A 19,184-nucleotide genomic window follows, 5' to 3' on the forward strand; every position below is an offset into this window, starting at 1 on the left:
AATCATTTCCATTTAGGTTGCTAGTAGTGATTTTAAACAGTTTTGGTGTTGGTCAGCAAGTAAATGTACAATGAGTAACCTCTGAAGAGGTGAGCGAATTATACCACTTTTATAGTATGTGAACAAATTATTCTTGTTGCAGTAAGACTGTTTCATGGTTTTCAGGATAATGAATGTGAAATGCATTATAAATACTCTGAGTAATAAACTGTCTCTTCATCCCACATAAAATAAAAACATAAGATATCCTTTGCTCAGAAAGTGAGAGAGCAGTGGATTAAACAGACGATTTTCTGGGACTGTAAATGTTCCCCTAATGGATAACATTTGTTAACACAGTAAATTTGATAGACACACTTTTTAAGCTATTGAGTAATAATGCAACTCAGGTACTCAAAGTAAATGCCTGCTAAATGATGTAACAACTAATGCTTAGTTCTATGAAGAAGAAAATATCTGGGGTTGTTTTTTGCCTTGTTGTCTTTTGCAGCATTGATGTGAAATTCTTTTTATTGAGTAGGGCACTTACGAAGATCATGTGTTCTGGTGCTCAAAGCTTATTTGGGTAATACAATGTTTTGTGATTGCCAAGAGATAACAAGTGATGTGTCCCTAAATATACTATGTATAAACCATTTTTATAGGATGGAAACTAACATGATTTTGGACAATTGGGTTCAATATTACTGATATAAATTATATTTATTAAGATGATGGTGTCTGACAAGAGATGCTGAAAATGCTTTAGATTTGGGGTTTTTTTGTGTTTTTTTCCAAATATGCCTCAGGGAGTTAAGCATCCAACTAACTTTCAGTGGGTGGGCAGTACCAAGCTGTTTTAGATGCATTTGAATATCCCATCTTTATTTTATTATAGTGTTAGATCTACCCCAGAGTTTACTGAAGACAAAAGGAACAAGCAAGTGTGGAGGTTTTGTTTACTTTTTTTTAATCTGAAAATACGTTAAAATGTAGCAATGACCACAAGTCAAGTTATGATTGTAGACTGAAGTGTACTTTCCCCTCCATGTATGCGACATTATTACTACTTATGACTTCAACATATATGCTGAAAGGGCTAGTTTACACACAGTTTTTGTGCTACTTAAACTGTACTGTTTTGAAACCTTTATAGCTAAAGTGGTGCAACCCCCTAGTGTAGACATAGTTATATCAGTGTAAAGGTTCTTTTATTCTACCAGTGTAAGTGTACTCACTGGGTATAAACACAGTAGGGGTTGTACACATTTAGCTATTTTGATTAGGAGTGTGGGATTTTTTCTTTTTTACTAAAATATTTAAAATAGTACAAAAACTTTGTGCAGACCAGGCCTAAACATCTGTCTTTAGGTGGATTAAGTTGCATGTTTCTCAAGCTTATAAATTTTCCAGTCTACACCCTGCTGATCATAGTACTATATATTCTGTCAGGTTTATGGTGATTTCACTGGCTGAGACACATAGAACCTCTACAAGATTTCCCCAGTAACTACCTGTTTATTGGCATGTAATTTCTTTGTGCACTACAGAATTGCCTTCTTTTTGCAGTAATGCCTACCAAATCAGTGGATTTCCTGAAAGAGAATTCCCTCTCCATCCTGGTTCACTGTGGGACATATTTGATCAGATCAGCCTGGGGTAGATGACACGTGGGGTCCTCAGAAGAGAGGGACAGGCTCAGCTGCTCCAGAGCCGCCTTCTCTCACCTGTCCCCCAAATCACACACGGAGATCCCACCTGACCGTGAAGGTGATGCAGGGGAGGAAATTTCTCCACCTCTCTGTCACCCATTAACTAGGCTATGGCGGGGAAGGGAGAGTTGATTGTCTTGTGCAGTCCTCCTTCACTATGTATGAAATCAGAAGGGGTGGGCATGCAGCAGTCTTTCTGTGGTATTTGCCTCCCAGAAATCTAATGGAGCTTTAGTTTCATACACCATCTTTTCCAAGAGGCCATGGGTCTGACTGATAACAATTGATAACCAAAGAGGAATTTTTCCCTTGAGGCAAGATTGCAAGGTGTATGGTGGATATTTTTCACCTTCCTTGTAGCATTCTGGAGGCCCGGTTTTAGTTTTAATGAGGAGTAAGGACAAGATTGTAAAAGCTGTACATTTATAAGTGGTAATTTTCTTGCAACTGGTGTCCAGTGTGCCTGTGAGGCTCAGAGGGATCAATTCCCAGAGGTAAATATGAGACATGGGAGATAACTAGTGGACTCTATTAGTCTGAAGGAAGAAGGGTAGACCTTAAGTCATCACGGACTGAGACACCCTTTCTGTATCTTTGTTCCCCTTCATGCGCAGAGGGTGAAAGGATTCTGGGGAAGGCTGAATCCTAGGGGGTTAGACTAAAGGAAGCCATACTTCAAAATTGGTTGGCATAATGCTGGTTAATGTCACATTGGAACCAAGTAAAGACCTGGTATTTGCTTCTGTTAAGGTAATGAAGTTCTGAACTTCTGCTTTAAAATCCATCATTGTATCTATGTTTGATTCCTTGTCAACGGTAAAATTATTTGATTTACGTGTTGTTTTCTCTGAATCTGCTGATACATCAGGGACACAAATATTATCTCTACTTTATAGATGTGGAGAGAGTAACTAGTGAAGAGGTTTACTCACTTACCTACAGCAATATAGTTAGTTAGTGACAGGTCTGATATTAGAATTTGAGTTCTTGGTTCCCTTAGTCTATGTTCAGACCACACTGCCTCTTTGTAAAAAGTAAGATTGATTGAAGTTGTTTCATGGATTTATGAATCTTTATGTAAATGAAAGTACCAGCTGTTGCACTATATTAAAGTGCTTATGTTAAAAGAGGAGTTCTCATGTGTTCAACATTTTCTTGTTTAATTGTCTTTTAAGTATATAGTTTCTCCCAGCTGCCAGGTAGATTGTTATTGCAGTCTTGGAGGAGTTTTTATTTGTTTAATTCTTTGTACAATGCAAAAATCTCTATAAATCTATCAAGTATTTGTTATTCACAGTGGTCAGTGACCATCGCACTCATGATTGAGTCTTTTATTTCTGCCAACCTACTGTTTGATATACTCAGTTGCACTATAAAACCAGCCAGCTTACAGGCTGGTTCAAGACTCGTGAATGGTATTTTTGTCCTCTGCTTTTCATCAAAAGAAGGTGTTTCTTTGGTTTTGTGTGTCTGTGTAAAGAAGCACAGTGAAAAAGTAATGAACTGGGTTTCGGAAAGCTAGGTTTAAAGAGTTGGAAAGCTGTATCACACAATAAATGTTAATTGCTAAAGTAGAGCTCTAGGTACACAGATATACAAGCTGCAGGTGTCTACCGCATGAGCAGATGGAAATTGTCATAACTGTGAGGAGGTGTGATTACTATTACATATGCATAATGCATTTAGCCTAAGCTGCACTATGTACAATACTGGTTGTATATTTAGGAATTATTATAATAGTTTGGAAATCATTTTAAAAGTGAGTTCCCATATTCAAAAGAGCATAAAAATGGATGATTATGTGGGTCTGTGAAATAGTATTCTAGGGGGAGAAAGGGGTTAGGATTGTAAATGGGCTTATGAACATATTAATGGGTTAGAATGTCTATACCTATAACTAGTAACCTTGATGGTAGTTGTGCATATCTACACACAAGATTTCATAATTGAGGATTTAATATGTGGGGGTTTGGAAAACTGACCCAAAAGGTGTAAATATTGGTATTTCAGTACTTGTCCACCTTTTCTCTTTTCTTTTCTCTTTTCTTTTCTCTTTTCTTTTCTTTTTTCTTTTCTTTTTAAGATTAGCTACTGGAGTCCTCCTTTTTCCACTTCATTTACCTGGAAGGAGAGTTGTAAGCCACAGTTTAAACAGTCTACTAGTTAAATTACAGAACTGGGGTGAAAGTCAAGCCCCACTGAAGTCTATGGCAAAACTCATATTGACTTCATTGGGGCTAGGGTTTTACCCTGGGAGCCTAGACCCCAAGATAGATATTTTCAGGTTTGTCACTAACTGTAACCTTAGACAAGGGATTCTTTTCTACTGTCTTCTGGATTTAGGATCTAATAACATTATATTTTTAATACATTAAATCTGTATTTTACTCATTTATTTATCATATTAATGTATAGGCATTTCTATGGTGCTCAACATTGTAGTGTCTAAACACCTATTTTAATTTATATTAATTTCTATCCTCAAATGCCTATTCTCGACTACATTTTGTGTAATACTGCTTTTTTAGAATATGGACTATTTTGAAGAGAACATTTCTATATTTCTTAAAATTATAAAATCTTAAAAATTGCTTAGATATATTTAATGGTAATCTACAAAGTAGTATTAATCTGCAAGTGTTTTCATTCCAATAGCATAATGAGTACACATACCAAAAATTGTAGGCTTTATATGTAACAACACTAGAATAAATCTATACTTCACTGTGGGAACTTTTTTCACACGTATTTAAGAACCTGAAAGCAATTCATAGGGAAAATATATAAGAGCTGGTTTGTGTTTTCCACAGGACAGACGAGTCTTCTCAGAGAACTAATATCTGACCACAATTGTAGAAATATTGGCTGTTCAGCTGCACTGTAGAACAAAACAAAAACATCATTGTTAAAATAGAAAAAGAAGAAAAAATACATTAGTCCAAGAAAAATCTGTTCTATCTTTATTTCTTTTAAAACAGTTTCCTCAAGAGCTTAGGGTTGTCTGTCCCATCAACTTTCACTTGCTAGCTTCACATGTTCCCTTTTGTTAAAAACTTTCACTGCATTTAGGGGGACACTGTCAATTTGATTTTGATTTTTACATTGACAATATAATAAAAAGATTGTGAAAGTGCATCTTTAAATTAGTCTCTTTCATTTATCTGCTTCCTTTTTAAAAGAAACTTGACAGAGATTTGCTTTTAACTGCTCCCATGCTGGTGTTTTTGTTGGTGTTTTGCACCAATCCAAGAGCAAGCATAGGCCAAAAGCACTAATAACAGACATGCTTAGTGTGACAGGGCCTCTACTCACTGTAGGTATGGCATCTCCTTCTGGCCGTTCTGGGGAATAGCTCACCGGATTGACACCTTTTCCTGCATGCTATTCCTCCGCCTCTGTCTGCTGCCCCTTTCTTGCTCCAGAAGCTGCTGCAATCTCTTCATGACTTAGCCCTCCCGCTAGGTCACCATTGTGGTTTCCCATTCTGGCGGAGGTGGAAAGTCTCTTCTCACAAATAGGTTCAGGCAGTCTTCCTACTCACTGCCTTGCCGGTGCCACTTTTCCAGTGGCTGGTTGGGGAAATGGGCCCACCCTTTACTCCAGGTTCAGGCTCAGGGACCCTCTAGTTAGCAGTCAGTCTGTTGTACCCTGTACCTTGCTGCATTTCTCTGAGCCCTTTCCTAACCTCCTGGCTCTTCCCTCCTTCTCTGGGTCTACCAGCTTCACCACTCCTTCCTCCCAGACAGTAACTGCAGGCTATGTGCCTCTGCAGCCTCAAACACTCCTCCCCCTTCCCGGGAGTGTCTGCTCCCTGGCTTTATGGAAGTCCCATCTGTTCCTGTACAGGTGAGCTCCTAATTAGGGCGTTTCAGCCTTAATTCCCTCCAGTTTGCTGCCTAATTGGCCCCTCTGGCCTGCCTTAACCCCTTCAGGGCAAGTGTGGGCAGGATGCCCCATCACGTGTGGGAGCAGAACATCCTACCCTTACCCTCACCAGCTAGTGTACTTCTTCATCCCTAGATCTCATACAGAGAAGAATCCCCCCTCACCGATTCCTGGCTACCTGGGTCTCATGTAGAAGATCCTGGGGAGGGAAGACTTTTTTCCTTAGCGTCTGCTGCTGATTCCTGTGCCTAAGAGAGGGATCTTGAAAAGTGAAGAACACATTTCTCTGTGTCATCAGTCTCCTTTACATGCTCCTTAGCCCTTGTGGAGCAATTCTGTGAAAATCACTTCCCCTTTCTGTCTCCTGTTGGATTACAGTGTCTCTCATGGCATGGCCCATTAGAGAAGAAAGAGAGTAGAGACATCCTCCCAATTTCTTTTCTCTCTGGCTCTCTGTTGTTGAGGGAGATAATCTACACTTAGCTCCTTTGTTCACCTCTCAAGTGTGTGCAGGACACTCACAATTTCTCACAAATTTTTTTTTTTTTTTGTTAAAAAGCTTTTAAATTTAGAAATTAATTTTAAAGAATTTTCTGTTTCATCACTTCCAAATTAACTCTGAAATATAATCAGTTGCACTGCTAAATGCATTTTCAGAATGATCGGGAAAGAGCGTGCACATGGTCCCCAGAAAAGTGCATGAGAATACCCTGGCAATTTTTTGTGCATGTCTTTGGGCATTGAAGATGCTCCAGCTGTTGTAGACCACAGCATTTTTTCATTGACCGACAAAGGCTAGCAAGAATAAATCACTGTAGTGCTTCCTTTCTTTTACCGCCTACTGAACATAAGAGAAAGTCCAAGATCCTGGTATAGATATTCAAAAATGGACTAGACCTGGACTATCTCAAAGACAGATTTCCCTTCTAGCCAGGACCGCCTAAGAAAGCTGTGATCCTCAGCCAAGATGGAGCGCTCAAAGCCAGGGTTGAAAATAGTGAAAACTGGAGACAGACAGCCTCTCAATGACTGATCCATTGCTGTGAGATTCCCTTTCACAAAATGATCACAACTCTTATCCATGTCAGGACAAATAGCAGTAAACCTTTCCTTGGCCACATTTTTCCTGTGGATCAGATCTCAGTGGTCTACATTCTACAAGTAATAAAGTTAAATCCTGATCCTGCAAAAGGGAGAGAGGAGACAGTTCAGATTTACCACAGATCTTTATTAGTAATAATATTATTTATTATTTGTATACCATAGGGCTAAGGAGTCCTAGTCATGGACCAGGAGTCCATTGTATTAGGAGCTGTACAAACACAGAACAAAAAGATGGTCCCTGCCCCCAAGGAGCTTACAATCGAAGTTTAAGACAAGAAGCTAAAGATAGATAGATAGATATATACACACACACACACAGAGTGTGCAAGGAAACAATGAGACAATGTTGGTCAACACAATATCCAGTAGTCTCAGCACACCAGCAGCCAAATCATTGTCAATTTTTTGTAGGCATCGTAGCAAAGGAGAGTTTTGAGGAGAGATTTCAAGGTGGATAATGAGATAACTGCAGATGTTTACGGGGCGCGCCTCACCAGCGTGGGGGATAGCATGGGAGAAAGTACGAAGGTAGTTTGTTGGAAAATTTAAAAGAGGGCACTGGAGGCTGGCATCATGGGCTGATTGGAGACAAAGTCGACATGTCAATAGTGAACAGGAGATGATAGGCAGGGTGGTGATCAGCAGTGAAGGGCCTTGACAGTGAATAAAAACCGCTTATGATTAATGAGATAGATAAGGGGGAGCCAATAGAGGGATGCAAAGAGAGGGATGATGTGGTCAAAGTGATGAGCTAAAAAAATTATCTTTGCCGTAGCATTCTGAATGGGTATGAGAGGGACAAGATTGCATTTGTCAAGCCAAAAAGAAGGATGTTGCAGTAATTGAGGCATGAAATGATAGCCTGGATGAGAATTTTAGCTGCGTGGATGGATATGAAAGGCCATATCTTAGAGATGCTATGCAGAGAGAATAGGTAAGACTTAGACATTGCCTGGATGTGAGGACTTACAGAAAAGTCCAATTTGAACAAGATGCCTAGGTTACAGAGTGACAGACAGGATGGTGGTGTTGTCCACAGTGATCAAGAAAGGAGGTAGTGAAGAGGGCCTTCATCTTGGATTTATATAAAATTACTCCGTGTTTGAATATAAATGTAGGGAGAATATTGTCCTTGAATTTTACCTTTGGTAATTGTAGAAGAAATCCAAACATAGGTTCTTAAAACCAAACAAGGTTGTAGCTATACTTACTATTTTAAATTTGCAAGCTGTTTGGTGCTTAGAATGATGTAATAAAGCTTCATTTAGTGTGTGTAGAACATATAAAAAGTTTAATATACCTAAATACATTTTGATCAGACTTTAACATACCGTGTCCTGTTGCTTAGATGGAAAAGGAGATCTGTTGACTACAGTTATGAGAATTCTGTGATTGACGTCCTCACTATTTCTAGACAGAAGTTTTGGTCCAGTATATTTTATAATAGTTTGAGCCTTGCAGAAGTTGTTGACCTCATTGAACGAGAGATCTTATTTCACACATCCTTTGGGTTTTTTCCCATTCAAAATGTTTTGATGGTGCCAAAGGAAACAAAATCACAACTTTTACTCTTGGGATAGTGAGCACTGGATTTAATGTTAGCTAGCTGCAATAGAAGGATAATGTTACTTAATAAGGAATGCTCACAAGAATGTGTAACACACGTCAAAAGGAAATGGGAATGTACATGTTTGGGAAAGAGTCTGACCGGTAAGTGTATTATCAGTGCTTGGTTTTGTTTGATTTTCAAACAGATATTTCATATTTTGCCTAGGGCTGTCAATTAATCGCAGTTAACTCACGTGATTAACTCAAAAAAAAAGAATCACAATTTAAAAAAATATAACACTAGAATACCAATTGAAATTTATTAAATATTTTTGGATGTTTTTCGAAATTTTCAATATTGATTTCAATTACAACACAGAATACAAAGTGCACAGTGCTCACTTTATATTATTCTTTTTTATTACAAATATATGTACTGTAAAAATGATAAAAGAGCATTTTTCAATTCACCTCATACAAGTACTGTAGTGCAATCACTTTATCGTGAAAGTGTAACTTACAAATGCAGATTTTTTGGTTACATAACTGCACTCAAAAACAAAACAGGAGATTGAGTCTAGATAAATCTTCATACAGTATTCTGTAAGAACAAGATTACCCTTCTGTCCCATCCCAAGTTCTGACCTAAGGTAGTAACTGATTTTCACTTGATCCATTTACCAATTTTCTTCCTGAAACCACATTCCAATTAGGGAGAGGCCAGACTACACACACTCAATCTCCTTAAGGCATTATCATTCTATCTACATAGAACCAAGTCACCCTGAGACTGTTTGCTGCCTATGCAGATAGACTGAAGGGCCAGAGACTTTCTAACTGGTTACAAGCTAGTCATTTTAGATTCCCGCAGTGCTGATTATAATTCACTCCACTAGGGGTCAGACAGCTTCTGTGGCTTCCTTGAGAGGCATACCTGTGTCAGGGTACATCTGCACAGAAGCTAGGAGACGAGTCCCAGCTCAGGTAGACATACACGTGTTAGCTTTGCTCAAGCTAGCACACAGTATGGCTGTGGCACCATGGGCAGCACCTCAGGCTAGCCACCCAAGTACAATCCTGTTCAACCCCTTTTGAGTACATACTCCGGTGGCTAGCCTAAGCCACTACCTGTGCCACCCTGGCCACACTGTTATTTTTAATGCACTAGCTTGAGCAAAGCTAGCACATGTTCATTTACCTGAGCTAGGAATCACACATTCCAGCTGCTGGTAGACATACTCAGAAACATGGAGAGCAACTACATCAGGTTTGGTCCATGCTTTTACGAGACACTTCTTTGGTAGAAAGAAAAGGAGTACTTTGTGTCATCTTAGAGACTAACAAATTTATTTGAGCGTAAGCTTTCGTGAGCTACAGCTCACCTCATCGCATTCATTCAGTGGAAAGTACAGTGGTGAGATTTATACACACAGAGAACATGAAACAATGGGTGTTACCCATCTTTTTGCGGATACAGACTAACATGGCTGCTACTCTGAAACCTGCTCTTTGGTAGAGGCGCCCAAGTCTGGTGCTTCTTTTGACAGAGCTGCATTGCAATCTTTATGTAAATTTTCTCAGAGCACGCACTTCCTTATATCAGATCACTATTTATGTTTCACCAAGAATGGAATATATACAGACAAATACTTGAAGCAGAAGAAATGTTTACTCACCTTACAACAAATGTGGTTCTTTTAGATGTGTTGTCCAGATATAGAGCACAATCCACCCTCCTTCCCTGCTGCAATGGAGTCCTATAACATATAGATTTTGTATGGGCAAAGGAACTGAGTGGCAATTTGGTCTGCTCTGCCCTTTATGCCCCTCGGTGATGAGGACAGGAACAAACTTTTCTCTAAAACCACGTTCCCCCGCAATTTGGAGATCATGGTGTTAATGGGGCAGTCTCATGCCGTGGAACGCCGATTCTGGGCCTGGGAAACAAGGACAGAGTGGTGGGACCGCAGAGTGTTGCGGGTCCGGGATGATTCCCAGTGGCTCCGGAACTTTCACATGCATAAGGGCACTTTCATGGAATTTTGTGCTTTTCCCTGCCCTGAAGTGCAAGAATACCAAGATGAGAGCAGCCCTCACAGTTGAGAAGCGAGTGGCAATAGCCCTGTGGAAGCTTGCAATGCCAGACAGCTACCAGTCAGTCGGTAATCAATTTTTGTAGATTTCGGCAAATCTACAGTGGGGGTTGCTGTGATGCAAGTAGCCAATGCAATCACTGAGCTGCTGCTATCAAAGATAGTGACTCTGGGAAATGTGCAGGTCATAGTGGATGGCTTTGCTGCAATGGGATTCTGTAACTGTGGTGGGGCCATAGATGGAACCCATATCCCTATCTTGGCACCGGAGCACCAAGCCGGCGAGTACATAAAGGGGGGAGAGAAAACCTTTTGTAGTGGTAAACACCCATTTTTTCATGCTTTGTGTGTATAAAAAGATCTTCTGTACTTTCCACAGTATGCATCCGATGAAGTGAGCTGTAGCTCACGAAAGCTTATGCTCAAATAAATTGGTTAGTCTCTAAGGTGCCACAAGTACTCCTTTTCTTTTTATAAACCACAAGGGGTACTTTTCAATGGTGCTGGAAGCACTGGTGGATCACAAGGGACGTTTCACCAACATCAACATGGGATGGCCGGGAAAGGTTCATGACGCTCGCGTCTTCAGGAACTCTGGTCTGTTTAAACGGCTACAGGAGGGGATTTACTTCCCAGACCAGAAAATAACTGTTGGAGATGTTGAAATGCCAATAGTTATCCTTGGAGACCCAGCCTACCCCTTAATGCCCTGGCTCATGAAGCCATACACAGGCACCCTGGACAGTAGTCAGGAGCTGTTCAACTACAGGCTGAGCAAGTGCAGAATGGTGGTAGAATGTGCATTTGGACGTTTAAAGCGTTGCTGGCGCAGTTTACTGACTCGCTTAGACCTCAGCGAAACCAATATTCCCATTGTTATTGCTGCTTGTTGTGTGCTCCACAATCTCTGTGAGAGTAAGGGGGAGACGTTTATGGTGGGGTGGGAGGTTAAGGCAAATCGTCTGGCTGCTGAATATGCGCAGCCAGACACCAGGACAGTTAGAAGAGCACAGCAGGAAGTGGTGCGCATCAGAGAAGCTTTGAAAACCAGTTTCATGACTGGCAGGTACTGTGTGACACTTCTGTTTGTTTCTCCTTGATGAAAACCCACCCCCTTGGTTGACTCTAATTCCCTGTAAGCCACCCGCCCTCCCGCCTTTGATCACAGCTTGCTTGCAAAGGAAATAAAGTCACTATTGTTTAAAAAACATGTATTCTTTATTAATTGATTATAAAAATAGGGAGATAACTCACAAGATAGCCCAGGTGGGGTGTGGGGGGAGGGTAGGAGGGAAGGAAAAGACCACTTTAAAACTTGTTGAATGCCAGCCTTCTGTTGCTTGGGCTGTCCACTGGGGTGGAGTGGTTGGGTGCCCAGAGCCTCCCACCCTTGTTCTTGGGTGAGGAGGCTATGGAACTTGGGGAGAAGGGAGGGCGGTTAAGCAGAGGCTGCAGCGGCAATCTGTGATCCTGCTGCCGTTCATAAACCTCCACCAGATGCCGGAGCACGTCCGTTTGATCCCGCAGTAGCTCCAGCCTTGCCTCATGCCTCCTCTGATCTTCCTGCTGCCACCTTTCCTCACGTTCATCGGTCACCGTCCTGTATTCTGCTATTGTTTCCCTCCACACAGCTCTGTCAGTGCCGGACGACTGCATGAGGTCAGAGAACATGTCATCACGCGTGCGTTTTTTTCGCCGTCTTATCTGAGATAGCCTCTGGGATGGAGGAGGGAGGCTTGAAACATTTGCAGCTGCTGGAGATAAAAAAGGGAGTGAAGTATTTAAAAAGATACATTTTACAGAAAAATGGCTATACTCTTTCATGGTGAACAATGCTATTCACATTACATAGCATATGAGATTTTGGTACAAGGTCGCATTTTGCATCTTATATTGAGTGCCTGCGGCTTTGGTGTTAGAGATCACACAATGCAGGGCCAGGCAACAGAATTCGGCTTGCAGGCGGCCATGGTAAGCCATACTCTTTCGGCTTCTGGAACCTTCATAACAGCAGCCCTCTCCTTTCCCATACCAAGCAAAGCCCATTGAGTTGGCCATTTACTGCTGCAGTTTTCCCGTTAACGTGCAGCAGCAGAAACCAAACTAATCCCCTCCCCCCATCCAATTCTCTGGGATGATCGTTTTTGCCCTCCCCCCACTGCCTGGCTGGTATCAGGGAAGATCCCTCTAGCCAAATGCGAACAGCTCAGCGCCAGTGGCCCCCCCTCCCACGCGTGGCTAACTGCGGGGAGGATTTCTTTTCAGCCACAGGCAAACATCTCAGTAGGAACGGGCACCTCTGAATGTCCCCTTAACCAAATTCCCCTATTTCAACCAGGTTACCATGAACCATATCACTCTCCCGAGGATAACACAGAGAGAGAGAGAACGGATGTTGCTTGAATGCCAGCAAACACCGGGACCATACGCTGCCAGGCTTTGTCATGCAATGATACCAGATTACTTGCCATTAGCATGGCGTGGTAAAGTGTCCTCCCATGGAGGACGGAATAAGGCTGCTCTCCCCAGAAACTTTCTGCAAAGGCTTTTAGAGTACCTCCAGGAGAGCTTCATGGAGATGTCCCTGGAAGATTTCCGCTCCATCCCCAGACACGTTAACAGACTTTTCCAGTAGCTGTACTGGCCATGAATGCATCCCAAGTCTTCAGGGCTACTTAAGCATTAAAAAATACTTGCTTTTATAATGTGTATTATATTTAAAAAGATACACTCACCAGAGGTCCCTTCTCCAGCTTCGTTGGGTTGGGTTGGGAGGGTATTTCAGTCAGGGTGATAAAAAGATCCTGGCTGTTGGGGAAAACGGTGTGCTGTGTGCTCTCCCCAAGCTCCTCGTCCTCCTCATCTTCCCCATCTGCAAAATCCTCAGGCATGGGGGAGAGTATCCCATGCTCGGAGTCCACGGACAGGGGTGGGGTAGTGGTGGCAGTCCCCCCTAGGATTGCATGCAGCTCAGCATAGAAGCGGCATGTCTGGGGCTCTGTCCCGGAGCATCCGTTTGATTCTTTGGTTTTCTGGTACGCTTGTCTGAGCTCCTTAAGTTTCACGCGGCACTGTGTTGGGTCCCTGATGTAGCCTCTGTCCCTCATGGCCTCTGAGATTTTTTGAAATGTTTTGGCATTTCGTCTTTTGGAACATAGTTCTGTTAGCACGGATTCCTCTCCCCATCCCGTACCTCCCGTTCGGTCCATGCTGGAGCTCTTTTTCGATTCTGGGACTGCATGGTCACCTGTGCTGATGTGCTCGCCTGGCCAAACAGGAAATGAGATTCAAAAGTTCCTGGGGCTTTTCCTGTAGGCCTGACCAGTGCATCCAATTTCAGAGTGCTGTCCAGAGCAGTCACAATGGTGCACTGTGGGATAGCTCCCAGAGGCCAATACCTTCGAATTGCGTCCAAACTAACCCTAATTCGAAATGGCGATGTCGATTTCAGCGCTAATCCCCTTGTTGGGGAGGAGTACAGAAATTGGTTTTAAGAGCCCTTTATGCCGAAAAAATGGCTTCGTTATGTGGACGGGTGCGGGGTTAATTCGGATTTAATGCTGCTAAATCCGACATAAACTCGTAGTGTAGACGAGGCCTTTGAGACATAAGTTACACTGACAGAGCTTCTCCTGCCAACATAGCTACTGCTGCTCTTTAGAGGTGGTTTAATAAGTGGACAGGAGAGCTCCTCCTGTCAGCATAGAGCAGCTGCACGAGCTATCTTACAGCAGTACAGCTGTGCTGCTGTAAGCTCGCTAGTGTAGACATGGCCTTAGTCACGTGCAGGGACCAGGTATATACACAGTCCTTAGCTTTCAAGGATGAGGGATGAAATCTACACCCCAATAAAGTCAGTGGGGGTTTTGCCACATGTCCCCATGTATTTAAGTACATTTTGTACATTGTATTTACATATATAAGTATTTTGAAGTGCCATATGTACTTGTGCACAGTTACTTTGAACATGTTGTACTTGTATTTAAGCACATTTTTAAAAAGTTACTTATGCTTTAAATACCTTTATCTGCAAGTATTTTTTCAAAATAGTTTTTGAAACAATCACATCCCTCTCAACTGTCCCTGATTCTGGTTGGCCCCAGAACCCACAGTCTCAGGTTGGGAGCTGCAGCCTGAGTTCTGGCTTTCTTGACTTTTTTCTGTTGGCCCTGCTGTTACACCAGCCAGGGAGAATGATGGTCCCACCCCTTCACTTCTGATAGATCACTGCAACTGACAATAGGGAGACTCGCAGCCCAGGCCCAGCCCAGCAGAAGTGAGAAGACACGCTGCCCAGACCCAGCCCAGCAGCAGCAAAGAGACACATTGCCTGGTTCAGCCCTGCCACAGACTTCAGAAGGGCCAGGATTTTACCTGAGGCCTCCATGACTCAATGCCCAACTGTTAATAACACTGGCTAGCAGAGCACTGCCCGCATAACATAAATGATATGCTGCACCCTGTAAAGTGGCTGATTCCCCCTGTTGTCCAAGAGGCATTGTTTCTCAAGCAGGGACAACAAGCCAGATTTTCAAAGGTTTTTAGATATCTATAAATGACAGATAGGCATCTAGTGGGATTTTGGAAAGCATCTAAGCAAGTTTGGTATCTGACTCCCATTGAAACCAATGGGAAGTAGGTGCCTCACCTGCTTAGGCACTTCTGAAAATCCCAGTAGGTGCCTATCTGCATCTTTAGACACTTAAATGTTTTTGAAAATTTGATCCAGTGTCTCTAGGAGCTTCCTTTTGGGTGGTGGTACTCTGTGCCATCCTCTGCTACAGGCCTTTCAGGCACAGTTTTGCCTAGCTTGCATGAAAAGTGAAACCGTTCAATAGCATTCATTATCAATGACCTATAACTGGCACAGGAACACAAATCATATTAATTAAAATTTAGAGAATTCGAAGAATGATTCAAATGAATTTGTTAAGTTTCTTGTGTAATGTTTTGGCCATTGAAAATAAGACAGCAAAGTGTGTACATGATTATTTGAGATGCAGAACTGTAATTTTGGCCATTTCCTCCTGAATTGCAATGGCATTTTGAAGATATTGGTATTGGGTAATTGTGATAAAGTTTTTGAAAGTTATCCCTGTGTGCAATAACCTCCATGACATGATGCTGACAATGTGTGGTGTTCCTTGAGTACCTGGATACAAGTAAGCCATGTCAGAGATGTTCTTGAGATGTCTGCATGGCCTTGCTACTTCTAAAAGATTGAAAACATTTGTGCTACTATCTATGACTTCTGACAGCTTCTACAAAATCATGCAAAGAACTCCTGAGGATCTGAGAGAACTCTCACCCCACTAGCTAGAGTGGAGCTTTGGGCTGTCTGGGAGAAATAATTTTTTCCCCTGGGGTCAAGGAGGAAGTGTTCTCAACCGGGAGCAGCTGAAGCAGTGTTCACATACCCCCGCTCCTCCTCCCCCGTCTTGTATGTGAGAAGTTTTTTCCCTTCTGCAAAATATATGTATAGTTCTTCTCTTGTTTTATGATGTTATGATGTTGTTCAGACATATTCCACAGTTAGATGTTAGAACTAAGAATACACTTATTTAATTTCGCTAACGACATAGCTGGTTGGGTAATATAGAGCAAAACTTGCCCATGCTCAATATACATTGAAGTATTTAGAGGCATCAGAGAAGCAGTCGTAAGTCATTAATACTTCAGAGTCCAATTCTGTTCCTCTTTAAGTCAATGGAATTTTTGCCATTAATGACAGTCCTTTATGAAAATGTTATTTAAAAAAAAATTACTATATTTCTAGTGATATCCACCAATTCCCTTTCTACAGTTGGTCTCTGTATTAGAAGGAGTTGCCCTTTTTGAACATGTTTCCTAAACGGCTTAATTAGAATATGAAAAATAGCCAGTTATGAAAATGTAATATATAAAATACTCCTCCCTTTCTCTCCTATCACAGTATGTAAGAAAATGCATGAATTTACGTAAGGGACTTTTTACCACCTAAAATGATCAAATATTTCAAAAACCTTTTCTTATTTATACACCTTTAAAATTCCTGTTTCTGGCCCCAATCTATTAAATGAGATTTTCCATGCACTCATTTGCTTACAATTATTTTAACAATACACAAAGCTCTGTAATAAAAAGGCTTGTGTTTCTGGAACTTCTCCTGTGGGTAGATTTGTATGCTGAATGTTTTTTACAGCTGCATTTTTAGCGAGAACTTCTCAACAGTTCTGAAAAACAATTTCAGTGTTCTTTTCCTTTTAAAAGTTGAATAGCAGTGTTTTGGTTTTTAATTTTTTTTAATATACTTTCCTCTTAAGTCTAGATCTTTTTAACAGTATGATATAGTCATCCTCTGAAAAAAAATTAAATTAAAAAAAAATCTCTGAAAATGTAGTTTGTCACTTACACGATGTTCTGTGGACAAAAAGTATTAGATACTACTGAGAAACCTAAAGGTTTCAATGCGTAGAAATGCAAAAATATTTTAATTATTAAATAAAGCTGTGAAAAGTAGAACATTGTATCAAAAAAGTTAATCTGTATGTCATACCTGTATGACCATACTTAACCAAGCAAAACAACCAAAGCAGTTGTTTTTACAAAAAGGCCACATACCACGCCAATTTTTACAAGCAATGTGTTATACATTATTTGGTTTGCATTCAGGCAGAATATAATTGTGTCTCATGTATAGTCATCTAACGTTATAAGAGAAAAATTAAAAGTAAATTAACAGGATTCTATCCTCTATAGAGTCTATAGATTAGTGGTTGTTTCATTTTAGAGAAAACAGAGTAATCTGCCTTGTGTATGTGCACTCTATATTCTGTATATAATAGCGATTAATATTAAGTTTAAAAACAAAAAAACTCTTGGTCCTTGGCTATCTGTTTATGTATGAATCCTATATTTGTGTACATTAATTTACATAATGAATTTGCATAGTAAAAGTGGGAAATAATATCCATATGTTCATCTGCATCACCAGATCCGACTGCAGAATAATTTCAACTTCAGAGGAAGGGGTAAAAATCTGGATGTACATGTGTGACTTCAGACTCTTTTGTGTGCTGCCTACTACAACTCAGAGGCCTTTTTTAAAGGGCAACCCTTGAATTAACCTGTTCCATCTTCTTTCATCCATTCAGAAAAAGAAAAGATCATTCAGGATCAGCAGCAGTATGTCTGGTAAAACAGAGTGGCAGTTTCTTAAAGTGTCCCTCAGAGGAGCAGGCCAATATATTATTGAAAATAATTATCTGAAAAATAAAAGGTGTCAGTCTTTTATCATCATTCCCTACTGCCATCATAAAAATGGCCATACTGGGTCAGACCAAATATCCATTTAGCCCAGTATCCTGTCTACCAACAATTGCCAAAGCCAGGTTCTTCAGAGGCAATGAACAGAACAGGTAATCATCAAGTGATCCATACACTATCACCCATTCCTAGCTTCTGGCTAACAGAGGCTAGGGACACCATCCCTGCTCATCCTGGCTAATAGCAATTGATAGACCTATCCTTCATGAATTTATCTAGTTCTTTTTTTGAACGATGTTAATGTCTTGGCCTTCTCAACATGCACTAGCAAGGAGTTCCACAGGTTGACTGTGCATTGTGTGAAGAAATACTTCCTTTTGTTTGTTTTAAACCTGCTACCTATTAATTTCATTTGGTGACTTCTAGTTCTTGTGTTCTGAAAGAGTAAATGATACTTCCTTACGTACTTTCTCCATACCAATCATGATTTTATAGACCTTTATCATATCTCCACTTAGTCTCTCTTTCAAGTCGACATGCTGTTAATAGAACTTGCAAAAGTCCCTTATTAAATTGCATATTTTTGCGTGCGTATGTGGGTATGTATATTTAACAGTGTAAACTAAACAAATCAAACAGTCTTTAGGTGATATATCAACTGACACTGTTAGGAAAATAATAGTGTATGAATAGTGCTGAGACATCTTTTAACTAGGAGATCAGCTGATCTGTGTATCAGATGGAAAATAAATAATGTCACCTCAGGTAAGAAAATGGGTTTTGCAATTAAAATATATGGTGTTTGTTATTTGATCTTCTGTGGTTTCAGAACAACACTGGAGTAGGATCTTATGCATGAAAATGCATATGGTGACAGCTCTCTTGTATTGATAAAATTGTTTTCAAGATGAAGATGTTCCAAATGTGAATCTTCAACCTCCTCCTCCTCCTCATCATTACTGTCGGCATCAACATTGTCATCATCGACAACAGATCTACAGATGCGTTCTGGAGGGACTGTCCTGTGAAATCATAAGATAAATTTTGGCTTAGTTACTAAAGTGTACTAGTAAGCACATTCCATACAAGTTGTTCATTTTAGAGATACTGACTAAGAAGGTTTTTTTTAAAAAGGTTTGGACTTGATCAGCAATGAAAAATAGTTATAAATTACCCCCAAAGTAGTTATTTTTATTTTTAGTTCTATACTGTACTTACTGTCCGTATTAATAGATATATGCTAATTGAAGGTTCAAGTAGACATAATTGATATATTTAAAAAATGAGTTTGTCACAAATGATACTTTGTAACATAGTGTGAATGTTTCTTTTTGCATTGTTACTTAATATAATTACTTACCTTTTATTAAGAAATTCTTGGAATACATTAGTTATTAGATAAATTCTTGTCTTGACAACATGAACAAGATTCTTGGCCCATGAAGCTGCTTTGTGCTGTTCAGGCAATGCAAACCAGCTGAAAAAGTGCCCTAAAGGAGCACTTGAGGATTCCCCTGGCAAAGTTGACAGAAAGTTGGTGTAGCCACTTTGAGATCACCTGCTTCCCTGCTGCATAGGGAGTGTAACAGGGCTGGAGGAGATGTTTCTAGAAAGTGCT

The 19,184-nt window shown here is 40.6% G+C and overlaps 2 protein-coding genes across 5 annotated transcripts in view; one reads left to right on the plus strand and one right to left on the minus strand.

The window, feature by feature from the left end:
• The window catches only part of CENPP (centromere protein P), a 318,318-nt gene that overhangs the window by 175,915 nt on the left and 123,219 nt on the right, over nt 1-19,184 (plus strand). The window lies entirely within an intron of this gene.
• ECM2 (extracellular matrix protein 2) overlaps nt 16,763-19,184 on the minus strand; it is a 39,525-nt gene continuing 37,103 nt past the window's right edge. For all 3 annotated transcript variants that reach the window (XM_084635182.1, XM_084635181.1, XM_084635180.1), the window contains one exon: nt 16,763-18,588. In XM_084635182.1, the coding sequence (XP_084491308.1) occupies nt 18,372-18,588 (217 nt within the window). In that variant the 3' untranslated portion in view covers nt 16,763-18,371. The remainder of the gene's footprint in view (nt 18,589-19,184) is intronic.

Source organism: Lepidochelys olivacea (assembly GCF_965140295.1).
Source record: "Lepidochelys olivacea isolate rLepOli2 genome assembly, chromosome: 7".
Lineage (NCBI taxonomy): Eukaryota > Metazoa > Chordata > Testudines > Cheloniidae > Lepidochelys > Lepidochelys olivacea.